The sequence below is a fragment of the Delphinus delphis genome, chromosome 11 (assembly GCF_949987515.2).
Source record: "Delphinus delphis chromosome 11, mDelDel1.2, whole genome shotgun sequence".
Classification (NCBI taxonomy): domain Eukaryota; kingdom Metazoa; phylum Chordata; class Mammalia; order Artiodactyla; family Delphinidae; genus Delphinus; species Delphinus delphis.
The window spans coordinates 15,907,300-15,920,915 of NC_082693.1; the positions used below are offsets into that span (position 1 = coordinate 15,907,300).

The 13,616-nt window shown below is 38.7% G+C and overlaps 1 protein-coding gene across 2 annotated transcripts in view; it reads left to right on the forward strand.

Annotated features, from left to right (window-relative positions):
- Positions 1-11,903, forward strand: part of AEBP2 (AE binding protein 2) — a 71,021-nt gene extending 59,118 nt beyond the window's left edge. The window contains exon 9 of one of the 2 annotated variants that reach the window (XM_060024379.1): positions 11,689-11,903. In XM_060024379.1, the coding sequence (XP_059880362.1) occupies positions 11,689-11,737 (49 nt within the window). In that variant the 3' untranslated portion in view covers positions 11,738-11,903. Of the gene's footprint in view, positions 1-9,414; positions 9,649-11,688 lie in introns of those variants that run through there. The other variant, XM_060024381.1, reaches the window with a different exon arrangement.
- The last annotated feature ends 1,713 nt before the right edge of the window (positions 11,904-13,616 follow it).

A 13,616-nucleotide genomic window follows, 5' to 3' on the forward strand; every position in this document is an offset into this window, starting at 1 on the left:
ATTTTGGAGAGTACTGGTTGAAGCAATCTGGCTTAAACCACCCTCTGTGATAATATTTAACTTTATATATGAACCTATAAAGGGAACTATATTTCAGTTTGTCTAAACATTCTCAATGGAAAGAATTATTGATGTTATATTTTTACATACTCAGTTGTAATGTAAGTATTTTTAGTTTGTTTAATTTTGTTAAAATTGTCCTCAATCATGTTTTTGTGGAGGCCCCTCCTCCCTTTTTAGTTGAAGTATAGTTGATTTACAATGTTGTGTTAGTTTCTGGTGTACAGCAAAGTGATTCATATACACACACACATATTTGTAGAGCCCATTTTTAAAATAATTAAGACCTCAGTTATATTTATGATATGAATAACATGTTTTGAAGTAATAACACTATTTTAAAGGAGTTACCCAGTATTCGATTACTTTATCTTATTGTTTTCATCTCACAGCATTGTCACCCAAAGGACCTTTTTCCCTCTTCAGTATTTATAAGATTCTGCTAACGGAAAAGTTAAATTTTATAAATCTTACAAATTTATTATGAAATTGCCAAGGATTTATATGTTCCTGTTAAAGAAAACCATTTCAGAAATTCGTTCATATTTGGATGACTAATAAGTCTCATATAAGATTATTACATGTTTGAGGGAGTTTTCCTTTTAGAAAAGTAAAGTGTTTTGGGGTGAGTGTGTAGCTAGGGAAGAATAATAGATTGTAAAAGGTGAGCATTGTGAGCGTTTACTCTTGATAGCTGGGCCCAGTTCAAATAGTTTAGCATAAACATCATTGAGCGTTGCATAAGAGTAGGTCAGAAGGTTCCCAGCTTATGTCTTCTTTTTTAAAACTTGAGGTAACGTTGGTGTTTATAACATTATATGTTGACTTCTGTATACACTACAGTGTTCTCACCATCAAAAGTTTAGTTTCCATCTGTCCATCAGTCCACCAGTTGACTCTTCTTTGCCCATTTTATTCTCCCACACATTCCCCCTTCCCTTCTGGTAACCACTGCTGTCTCTCTGTATCTGTGTGTTTGTTTTTGTTTGGTTTTCTTCATTTATTTTTATATTCCACATATGAACATATGAGTGAAATCATACAGTATTTGTTTTTCTCCATCTGACTTCTCTTCACATAATACCCTTAAGTTCCTTACAGATTGTTGCAGATGGCAAGATTTCATCTTTTTTTTTTTTTAATGACTGAGGAGTATTCCATTTCGTTTGTGTGTGTGTATGTGTGCATATATATACACACATGCACACACACATCTTCTTTATCCATTCATCTGTCAGTGGTCACTTAGGTTGGTTCCATATCTAGGATATTGTAAATGACGCTGCTGTGAATATAGGGGTGCATATGATTTTCTGAATGAGTGTTTTCATATTCTTTGGATAAATACCCACAAGTGGAATAGCTGGATTATATGGTAATTTATTTTATTTTATTTTATTTTTTTTGCGGTACGTGGGCCTCTCCCTGCTGTGGCCTCTCCCGTTGTGGAGCACAGGCTCCGGACGCGCAGGCTCAGCGGCCATGGCTCACGGGCCCAGCCGCTCTGTGGCATGTGGGATCTTCCCGGACCGGGGCAGAACCTGTGTCCCCTGCATCGGCAGGCGGACTCTCAACCACTGTGCCACCAGGGAAGCCCGGTAATTTTATTTTTTAATTTTTTGAGGAAGCTGCATACTGTTTTCCATAGTGGCTGCACCATTTTGCATTCCCACCAACAGTGTCCAAGGGTTCCCTTTCCTCCATATGCTCTCCAACACTTGTTATTTCTTGTCTTTCTGATAACAGCCATTCTAACCAGAGTGATGGAATACCTCATTGTGGTTTTGATTTGCCTTTCCTTAATAATTAATGATGCTGAGCATCTTTTCATGTACCTGCTGGTATCTGTATGTATTTTTAGGAAAATGTATATTCAGCTATTCTGCCCGTTTTTAAATCATGCTTGCTTTTTGTTGAGTTGTATGTGTTCCTTATATGTTTTAGATATTAATCTCTTATTGGATATATGATTTGCAATTTTTTTTCTCCTATTGGTAGGTTGTCTTTTCATTTTGTTGATGGTTTCCTTTGCTATGCAGAAGCCCTTTAGTTTGATGTAGTCCCATTTGTTTATTTTTGCTTTTTGTTCCCTTGCCTAAGGAGCCAGATCTAAAAAAAATATTGCTAAGACCTTCGTCAAAGAGTGTACTGTCTGTGTTTTCTTCTATGGGTTTTTCATGGTTTCAGGTCTTATATTTAAGTCTAATTCATTTTGTGTATGGTGTAAGATAGCGGTCTAGTTTCATTCTTTTGTATGTGGCTGTCCAGTTTTCCCAGCGCCATTTATTGAAGAGACTCATTTCTCTGTTGAATGTACTTTGCTCCTTTTTCATACATTAATTGTTCACGTACGTGTGGATTTATTTCTGGGCTCTGAATTCTGTTTCATTGGTCTGTGTGTCTATTTTTCTGTCAATGCCATGTTCTTTTGATTACCATAGCGATGCAGTATAACTTGAAATCAGGGAGTGTGATACCTCCAGCTTCTGATTTGTATTTTATTTCAGAGTTGCTTTGGTTATTTGGGGTTTTGTGGTTCTGTATAAGCTTTAGGAGTTTTTGTTTCATTTCTATGAAAACTCTTATGATTTTGATAGGGATTGTGTTGAATCTGTAGGTTGCTTTAGGTAATGTGGACATTTTATCAATGTTAATTCCAGTTCATGAGCACAGAATGTCTTTCCATTTCTTTGTGTGTTCTTCAGTTTCATTCAACAATGTCTTAAGAGTTTTCAGTACACAGATCTTTCACCTCCTTGGTTCAATACATTCCTAGGTATTTTTTTCTTTTTGTTGTAATTGTAAATGGAATTGTTTTCTTAATTTCGCTCTCTGCTAGTTTGTTGTTAGCATATGGAAACACAGCAGTTTTTTGTATATTGATTTTGCATGCTGCAACTTTAGTGTATTTAAAAAAATTTTTTTTAATTTATTTTTGACTGTGCTGGGTCTTCGTTGCTGCACATGGACTTTCTCTAGTTGTGGTGAGTGGGGTCTACCCTTCGTTGTGGTTCGTGGGCTTCTCATTGTGGTGGCTTCTCTTGTTGCGGAGCACGGGCTCCAGGCGTGCATGCTCAGTAGTTGTGGCGCACAGGCCTAGTTGCTCCGTGGCATGTGGGATCTTCCTGGACCAGGGCTTGAACCCATGTCCCCTGCACTGGCAGGCGGATCCCCAACCACTGTGCCACCAGGGAAGTCCCTGTATTTATTATTTTTAATAGTTTTTTGGTGGGGTCTTTAGAGTTTTCTATGTATACATCATGTCATCTACAAAGTGGCAGTTCTACTTCTTCCTTTCCAATTTCGATGCCTTTTTTTTTTCTTTTTCTTCCCTAATTGCTCTAGCTAGGACTTCCATTACTATGTTGAGTAAGAGTGGCTAGAGTAAGCATCCTTGTCTTGTTCCTGATCTTAGAGGGATGGCTTTCAGTGTTTCACTGTTGAGTATAATGTTAGTCATGGGTTTGTCATAAATGGCCCTTGTTACGATGAGGTATGTTCCTGCTATACCCATTTTACTGAAAGTTTTTATTATACATCAGTATTGAATCTTGTCAGATACCAATATTTTTCTACATCTATTGAGGTGATCATATGATTTTTATCTTTCATTTGGTTGCTGTGATGTATCGTATTGATTTGCAGATGTGGAACCATCCTGCATCCCTGGAATAAATCCTACTTGATCATGGTGTTTGATCATTTTAATTATTGTATTTGTTTTGCTAATATTTGTTGAGTACTTTTGCATCTGTGTTCATCAGGATATTGCCTATCATTTTCTTTTATTGTATTGTCCTTGTATTGGCTTTGTAAAATGAGTTTAGAAGCATTCCCTCCTCTTCAGTTTTTTGGAAGAGTTTGAGAAGGATAGGTATTAGCTGTTCTTTGAATGTTCGGTAGAATTCACCTGTGAAGCCATCTGGTCCTAGACTTTTGTTTTTTGGGAGGTATTTGATTACTATTTCAGTCTCTCTCGTAGTGATTGGTCTATTCAGATTTTCTATTTCTTCATGATTCAGTCTTAGAAGGTTATATGATTCTAAGTATTTATGTATTTCTTCTAGACTGCCCAATTTGTTGGCATATAATTTTCGTAGTATTATAATCTGTTGTATTTCTGTGGTATCCATTGTAATTTCTCCTTTCTGTTTCGGATTTTATTTATCAGAGACTTCTTAGCCAGTCTAGCTAAAGGTTTGTCAATTTTGTTCCTTTAAAAAAAAAAAGCTCTTAGTTTTATTGATATTTCCTATTTTTTAGTCTCTTTAATTTATTTCTGCTCTGATCTTTATTATTTCCTTCTTTCTGCTGACTTTGGATTTTGCGCTTTTTCTAGTTTCTTTAGGTGTAAGGTTTGAATATTTATTTGAGATTTTTCTTGTTTCTTGAGGTAGGCCTGTGTTGCTGTGAACTTCCCTCTTTTTTTTTTTTTTTTTTTTGCGGTACGCGGGCCTCTCACTGTTGTGGCCTCTCCCGTTGCGGAGCACAGGCTCCGGATGCGCAGGCTCAGCGGCCATGGCTCACGGGCCCAGCTGCTCCACGGCATGTGGGATCTTCCCAGACCGGGGCACGAACCCGTGTCCCCTGCATCGGCAGGCGGACTCTCAACCACTGCGCCACCAGGGAAGCCCGAACTTCCCTCTTAATACTACTTTTGCTGCATCCCATAGGTTTGGTATGTTGTATTTGCATTTTCATTCGTCTTCAGGTATAAAAAGATTTCTTTATTTGTTGACCCAATAATTGTTCAGTAGCATGTTGTCAAGTCTCCACATATTTGTGAATTTTCCAGCTTTTTTCTTGTTTTTCATTTCTAGTTTCCTACCATTGTGGTTGGAAAAGATGCTTGATCTGAGTTGAGTTTTATTTAAGTTATTGAGACTTGTTTTGTGTTCCAAAATTTGGTCTATGCTTGAGAATGTTCCACATGCTCTTGAGAAGAATTTGTATCCTGCTGCATTTGGATGGAGTGTTCTTTATTAAGTCCATCTGATGTAATGTTTCACTTAAGGCCGCTGTTCCCTTGTTGACATTGTGTCTGGGTGATCTGTCCATTGATGTAAGTGGGGTGTTAAAGTCCCTTACTATTATTGTGTTGCTGTCAATTTCTCCCTTTAGGTATGTTAATAATTGCCTTATGTAATTTGGTGCTCCTATGTTATGTGCATATATATTATTAACTTTTATACCTTCTTGATGAATTTTCCCCTTTATCATTATAGAGTGTCCATTTTTGTCTCTCATTACCTTTTTCTGTTTTGGCATGAAGTCTATTTTGTCTGATATTGAGTATGGCTACACCTACTTTTTCTTTTGTCTGCTGTTTGCTTGGAGTGTCATTTTTCATTCTTTCACTTTGAGCCTATGTTTGTCTTTAGAGCTTAGTCTCCTGGAGGCAGCATATAGTTGGGTCTTGTTTTTCTAATCTGTCCAACCACCCTGTGTCTTTCTTTGTTTTTTGTTTGTTTGTTTGGCCCAGCCGTGTAGCTTGTGGGATCTTAGTTCCCCAACCAGGGATTGAACCTGGGCCATGGCAGTGAAAGTGCCGAGTCCTAACCACTGGACTGCCAGGGAATTCCCACACCCTGTGTCTTTTTGATTGATGAATTCAATCCATTTATATTTAGGGTGATAGTTGATAAATAAGGACGTAGTACTGCCATTTTATCTTTTATTTTCTAGTTGCTCTGTATCTCCATTGTTTATTTTGTGTCTATTTCTGTCTGCCATTTTAGTTTGGCGGTTTTCTATGATGTTCTTCTGTTTCCTCTTTCGTTATTTTTCGTGTCTCTGATCTAGAATTATATGGTATGGTTACCATGAGGTTTGTATACATTTCTCATAAAGTGGTTCTTTTCCTGCTGATCGCCTCTCCATTTGCCTATATGACTTCTGTCCTTTTCCTTTTCAGCCATGTTTTTGTGGTCCCAAATTATCCCTTTTTATGTTGTAAGCTGGTTACCATATTGAAGTCGCTTTAGTTATTTTTGCTGCTTTTTCCCCTTTAACCTTTATGTTGTAATTAAGTGTTTAACCTATTCTAATACAGAGTTACAGTTTTCTAATTCTGTCTTTCACCTTACTCAAAAGTTTTGTGTACTTTTGCCTTTTCATTTCAGAAGGAAGTTTTCCTTTCACCATTTCTGGTAAGGCAGGCCTAGTGGTCATGAACTCCCTCAGCTTTTGTTTGTCTGGAAAAGCCTTTATTTCTCCTTCGTATCTAAGAATAAATTTGCTGGGTATTCTTGGCTCACAGTTTTTATCTTTAAATATTTTGAGTATGTCATTCCGCTCACTCCTGTCCTGTAGTGTTTCTACTGAGAAATCTGGTAGTCTAATGGGGGTTCCTTTGTAGGTTGCTCTTTTTTTTTCCCTTGGCTGTCTTTAAAATTCTTCCTTTGCCACTGACTTTTGACTGTTTAATATGATGTATCTGAGAGAAGGTCTTTTTGTATTGAGGTAATTAGGTGTTCTCTTAGCTTCATGGACTTATACATCCAGTTCATTCACCAGGTTTGGGAAGTTCTCGGCTATTATTTCTTTAAATAAACTCTCTTTTCCCTTCTCCCTCTCTTCTGGGATACCCATTATTCTTATGCCTGATAGTTCTTGTAGAATTTCTTCTTCTTTTTTTAGATCTTATTCTTTCCTTTTCTACCTGTGTCATTTCTAGATTTCTGTCTTCAAGCTCACTTGAAGAGATTTCTCTCTTCCATACCACCTGCTTTATTTCCAATGCTTTCTACAGTTCCAGAAGTTTGTTTCTTTTTTTTACAGTTTCAATTTGTTTGATAAAGTATTCTTTCTGTTCATTAATTTTATTCCTGAACTCTTTGAAATGCCTTTCTGAATTTTCTTGTAGCTCATTGTGTTTCTTCATGACAGCCAGTCTGAATTCTCTGTCAGTTAGATTGCAGTATTCTGTGATTTTAAGTTTGGTATTTGGAAAATTGTCATTTTCTTTGTGTGATACCATGGTGTTTCATGGTGCTTGATGAATTTGTCCTCTGCTGGTGCATTTGAAGTAGTGAATACTTTTCTTTTAAAGCTTTTTTTTACTTGATTCTAACAATTCAACAGGTTAGTAGTTGGAGGCCTTTTCTTTTGTTTTCCAATAGGTGGTGCTGTAGCACAAGTTTTTGGTTTCTCTTACCCGAACTGCCTCTGGTTATGTTTGAGAATCAACGCTTTCCAGCCTCCACTGCCTCTGCTGGGGGTGTCACCTGGTGCCCTCCTTGTTGCTGCTGTGCCTCCTGAGTCACTGGTGCCTTTGCTGCTGCCGCTGCCACTGCTGTTCGTGGTGTTGCTCCCTGAGGCACTGGGAGGGCAGGCACCTCTGACACGCCCACCACAGGGGGAGTTGGGGGAAAGCCAGGATCCTGGGTGCCTCTGCTTCATCTGGGGTTATTGGATGACACTGCTGTGGGCGATGGGGGGATAGGGGGCAGACTCATGGGTGCACCTGTAGCCGGAGGTTTGGGGTCGCAGGCCCCTGTGCCACTGCTGCCAGTTTCACGCTGACCGCAGGCACTGCTGTAGGTAGGACGCTGGAGTCTCGTGCACTGCCTCCCCTACTGCTACTTGTGTTCTCCTGGGCTCAGCTGCTGCAGCCAGGGGTGCTAAAATCATAGGCACCTCCTCTGGGGGGCGTAGTCCACTCACCTTTAGATGTGCAGGTGTATGGAATTCTCTGGTGTTCTGGTTTAATGAGCAGAGGAACCTCTGTTGCTATGGATGTTTTACTGGATGTAGATTGAAAGGGAGTGTCTCATGCCGCCGTGATGTTGACGTCACTCCCAGCTTATGTCTTCTTGAATTTCATAAATTAAGAGGGCTTAATTGGTTATCTTTGTGTATTTTTAGTACTGGTATAATACCTTTAAAAGACTGCAGTAAGTGTCATAAATGTCATTCTTTGTAGAAGTTGAGGGCTTATTTAAGTTTCGTTTTATTTCTTCCTTTTCTCTATATGTTCTCCCCTAAGTCACCCAAAATACCTAATTTCCTTTTTAAAGGTAACTCAGAATTGTCAGCAGTTCATTCAAAATTTATCTTAAACATCAATAGTATTTTAAAAATACTTAGTTTCTTTGTTATTAAAATTAAGAAATGATGGAATTCCCTGGCAGTCCAGTGGTTAGGACTTGGCGCTTTCACTGCTGTGGCCCAGGTTCAGTCCCTGGTTGGGGAATGAAGATCCTGCAAGCCACACAGTGCAGCCAAAAAAAAAAAAAAAGAAAAGAAACAATACAGAAAATAGGGATAATAGGGTTACTTTCAACTGACCATACTTTCCTAGTCTCCAGATTAACATTTTGTTGAATTCTTACAAAATGTTTATTTTGTGCTATTTAAATTGCTATTATATGCCCAGTTCTACTGTTTGGCTTTTACTCAAGACATTCATATAGCTATTTCTTATTCTTTTTTATGGCCAGGGGTGATGTGTACTGTAAATCGTTTAACCATCCCTGCTTGTTGACACTGAGATTGTTTACGGGTTTTGTGTCATGTAATTAATACAGTAGCATCCTTGAAAATATACTTGCAGAGAGATTTCTACACTGCAGTTTCCTGTGAGGGACTGGTAGCCGACTTAAAGAGCTTGTGAGTTGTGTCTGTTACCAGTTTTGGTATTTTGCCAAAATATCTTCCTAAAAGTGTGGCGCTAACATAGACTCCCATCGACCGGTTGTGGATGCTCTTTTCCCCTGTGCCACACCAATACTTAAGTACTATCAATCTTTAAAATTTTAGTCAATCTAAAGTGGAAAAGTGGGTTCAGAGTATGAATTGCCTGGATTTAATTCTCAGTTCAGCTGAAAACTGACTTGGTGGTTTGGGGGAAGTTAAACTCTCTGTACCTGCTTTTTCATTTATAAAATGGCATGCTGTTAATCACTTTCCTGATAGGATTTGTTGTGAGGTGAAAATGAGATGATGTGTAGTCGTTGTTTTGCATGTGTGTGGTTTGAAGAGTGCAATCTTCCCCCCACCCCCTGCCTCTTCCTGGCTTGCGGGATCTTAGTTCCCTGACCAGGGATCGAACCCGGGACCATGGCAGTGAAGGCACTGAGTCCTAACCACTGGGCCACCAGGGAAGTCCTTGAAGAGTACAAGAGTACTTAATCTTAATCTTTCTGTCTTCTTATGATCCCTTCAGACCCACTGTGGATGTGGTCTTTTCTTGTCATTGGAAGAAATCTCATGCGGGTTCCGTTCGTTTTTCTGATTATGCTTGGGTAATAAAAAGCTCCCCAATCTCATGTAGTCATAAAAATAATCTCATTTTAACATTTTATTAATTTCATTAAGTATTTATCTCTTAATCAATTTTAATTGTACTATTAGATGAATTTTGACAGTTGCTCACAACCATGAAATCGCCAACACAATCAAGATACAGAACACGCCCACCACCTCCCATAAGATTCCTCCTGCAGGGTTGCAGTTCATCCTTTCCTCCAGCCCCAGACACTGGCAACTGCTGTTCTGTATTCTCTCTTAATGTATTGATAAGATTGGTTTGCATTTTCTAAGATTTTATATAAATGGAATCATACATACATGTACTCCTTTGTGTCTCATTTCTTTCAGAATAATGATTTTGAAATGGATCAATATATACTGTAAATAGTTACATTTTCTGCTTCTATAGTGATATTAAACACTTTTCTGTATTTTTTGTCTGTATTCTAAGTAGGCATTGGGAACACTAAAAATTATCTAAATTCTTCTGACTTCAGTTATTAAAGGTTTACTAAGACTTCTGGTTCTGGGATATGATTGGGCAGCATTAAATACATTATTTAAGGCAGTTGTTTTTTTTTTAAAACAAACTGTTCAATCATAATTTCATAATTTATATCTGTTTTTAAGGTAGTTGTGTGGCTTAAGATGGAAGTTTTTAGGTATTCCTTTATACTGGAGATGTGAGAACAAATATTTCTAGCAAATAAATATAGCTGTCGTACTTAGAATGTCATGAAGTTAGCTGTTAGCCTACAACATTAATAAAATAGTAATAGAAAGCAAAATCTTAAGAGCATCTGCAAAGTGCAAGGCACTGCAAACATTCTTGGTCTCGTGGGACTGAAAAGGGTGTGGATGGGAGATGGGAGTGTAAGGGTAGTTGGTAAGGCAACACTTGAGCAGAGCCCTGAAGGAGTTGAGTGAGGAGTCATGCAGGTATCTGAGCGAAGAGCGTTTCTGGCAGAGAACAGCAAGTACAAAAAGCCTTGAGGCAAGAGCAGTTATTCAAATAGGTTATCAGGTTCTTAACATTATCCCAGCATGATCCCAGGTATTGGTGATGCTGCATTGAACAAAACATTACAAGAATAATTCCAGCTTCTTGGAGCCGACGTTTTATCAAGCTTGGTGTGTTGTTGGGCGGGCGTTGATGCGAAAGGACTTTGAGGTGGCGGGAAGGTCCGATGACTCTTTGAAGAAGTGACTGTAAAGAGCAAGGGCAGAGGCAGGAACCAGAACGGATGGTGGTAAAAAGCTGGAATTTGGGTGTTCATTTGCAGGTAGATTTGCTGGGAGTTTGGATGGGGTATGAGAGTCAAGAATGACTTCAGCTTTTGGGGTATGAACGAGTGGACTGGAGCTGCCCTCCCGATAGTGATGGGAAAGACTGCGGTGTGGAGAAGGTTTGGCGGGGGGTGAATTAAGCTTCGAGTGGTTTATGTTTGGGATGCTTATTAGACATCCATGCAGGGGCGTCATGAGTCAGAAAGGAATATATAGTGCAAATGATTGAAAGTTGAAGACCATGAATGCAATTTACATACTTTCTTTGAAATCTAGGCTAAGTTAAATATTTATAAAGACGAGTTTATCATTTCACCTCCAGTGGAGAGTTCATAGACTTCCTTTGGAGTCTGGGCTTGAGCAAAAGCAGGACGCTGGGCCATTTTTGAACAAGCTAAGCAGCAGGAATTCAAGCAAAGACCTAGAAGAAACAGATAGTTTTTGATTGGTTTATCAACTGCCAAGTGGTGGTAAAGAATGGTCAGTGGTTTGAGAGTTGCTTGTGATAAAAAAAAAAGTTAGGAACAGAAAGACAACTGCTTATCCCTTATATCCTGTATACCAAATACTGATTTAAGCGAATCATCTTAAATCCTTTCTACAATAATGTGGGATAAGAGGGCATTAACATTATCACTTGGAATAATAGGAATAGTGAACATTTCTCAGACAACAAGGGCCAGACTCTGTTCTGAGTGTCTTAGGCATACTAATTCATTTAATCCTCGTGATATCTCTGTGAAGCTGGGATCATTCCATTTTTATGGTGGAGAAAACAGGTGCAGAGATTAGGTGATGGTTAAGTGATGTTTCCAAGATCACACAGTAAGTATTTGGGAAATCTCTTGGAGAATTTGTGAATAATATCCCGGAGGAAGTGACTTTCAAACTTGACATAGAAGGACGTGGTGAAATTTGCCAGAGGAAATAGCATGTGCAAACAAGACACAAAATTTAGTACAACTGTGAAAATGTTCAGTGCCCAGCACGTATTTAGTACTTTGAATAAAAATGAATCAGCTGTTCTGTTCATACTTTCCAGACTTGGGAGGAGGAAGGTTATAGTGCGTTAACATAATTTCTGTGCAGTGTGAAGGGCCACGTTGGAGGTTTGCCTGGACGATTGTGGCAGCGCTGAGAGCATCTGGCCAGCCTGGAGCACTGGGGCAGGTTCCCTCGGAAGAGAACTCAGAGTTACCTTTTAAAGATTACCTGGGACTCAGTGCTGGAGAATGGAGGACAGGATGGAGTAGTTTAGGACAGCGGGCACTCCATGTGCCGGATGCTGGAACGGCCTGTGTGAGGCGATGCTGGAGGTCTGGAGTGGTGGAGGTGATCCTGCAGAGGTAAGGAGGGACCTCTGTTCATGGCCTTATCCATGCGTCACAGTTTGGGTTTCATGTGGAAGATTCATGGGAAACTATTTAAGGTTTCGGGAAGGGAACAAATGGTCAGATTTGTTTTGGCCACTGTGCCCAGTAGTACATGAGAACCTGGGCCTGGTAGAGGGATGACGGGGAGACTACTCAAAGTCTGTTCTGCCTCGCTCTCCAGAAAGGGGAAAATAAGAAAATCATAATTTTCAAAAGTGTGTAAGTTTTACTGAAAAGTAGGTCCCCAAGAATTGAAAATAATAGAATTTGTTACTGGGGAAATTAATGTATTTTCTTTTCTTACAGTTCTTAATCAAATGTATTATCTATTAAATTCAGACTTGCTTCGGTGAAGTTGAGGGCTAGACTAAGTGACGTTTTTAGCTCTGCGTTGTGTGTTGCTCTAATTGTACCATCATGTTTTCTTTTAAAGTGGGGTGTGAAGTACAGATTTTATCTTTGTGAGAGGTAAAACATCAAAAATGTCCTTAAAGCACTTAAAGACGGTCTTGCCTTTATGGTATATCATATTCAAACTGGCAGACAAGTCCTGCCTAGACGTATTTCCAAATAGGGGAAAACATAGCCTCATTAACATGGAACTGAGCCAAGAATTATTTGTTTTTTGCTTCTAGCATTTTGATTTAATTTGTGACATTGTGCACATCACTGAGGAACTTAGCAACATAGGGAATATTCCCTGAAATAGAGAATGATATTTAGTACAGAGAGATTTGTTGATGTTTGTAGTTTATAAGGAAATTAGAACATGAGGCAGGTATTCAAAGCAGATTCGGTAAACATCAAATAATTGAAATTTAATCCTTGCCAGGAAAAAAAAAAAAAGCAAAGTACAGAAATGAATCATAGTGACCCATAAATATGTGTGTGATAGGCATTTCCTGTGGTTGGGAACATGGACCAGCGGGTCTGCCTTGGATGCCGTATTATGAAGATTGGCAGTTGAGGTACTACTAGAAGATAATTCTGAGGATCGTTTCATCCATTCCTTGGAGAAAATATAAAACTGTTGGTTTGGTCTCTACCTTTTTATTTCTCTTCTTGTTTCAAAAGGTTTCATACTATTATGAAGTATGAAGCAAGATAATATTTTTTAAAACTAATACATTTAATACATAGGAAAAATTTCAATGTAAAGTACAGCTGGGATGATGTCTGCAAAACGCATGCTCTGAAATTTTATACATTTGCTAGAGATTGATCATCGACTTGCTACCTCTAAGCTTATTGTGAAGCTAATGTAAAGAGGAAGTTGCCAGGTTCATACTGTTTACAACTCAGTCATTAAGCGCTTAGAATTAGCGGGACAGAGGGCTAGGTGAATTTGCATATCCTTCACGTTTGATCCTTACACTTAACATATGAAATGTGGGTTTCATTATTTTTGTTTTACAGATGAGTTACTCAGGCAACTTACCCAAGACTATACAGTCAGCAAGTTGCCTAGCCTGGAGTTTGAACCACTTTTGCCTGATTCTAAACCTAGAGGTCTCTTACCACGATGCTTTTTGGATAAGTGGTTTATTATTTGAATGTATTTTGCAGGCCTGTGTTAAAAGCATAAGCATCTCTGAAAGAAAGCATCTTAGTTACTGTCGAGGAATCTTAACCAAGTGTTTGCTC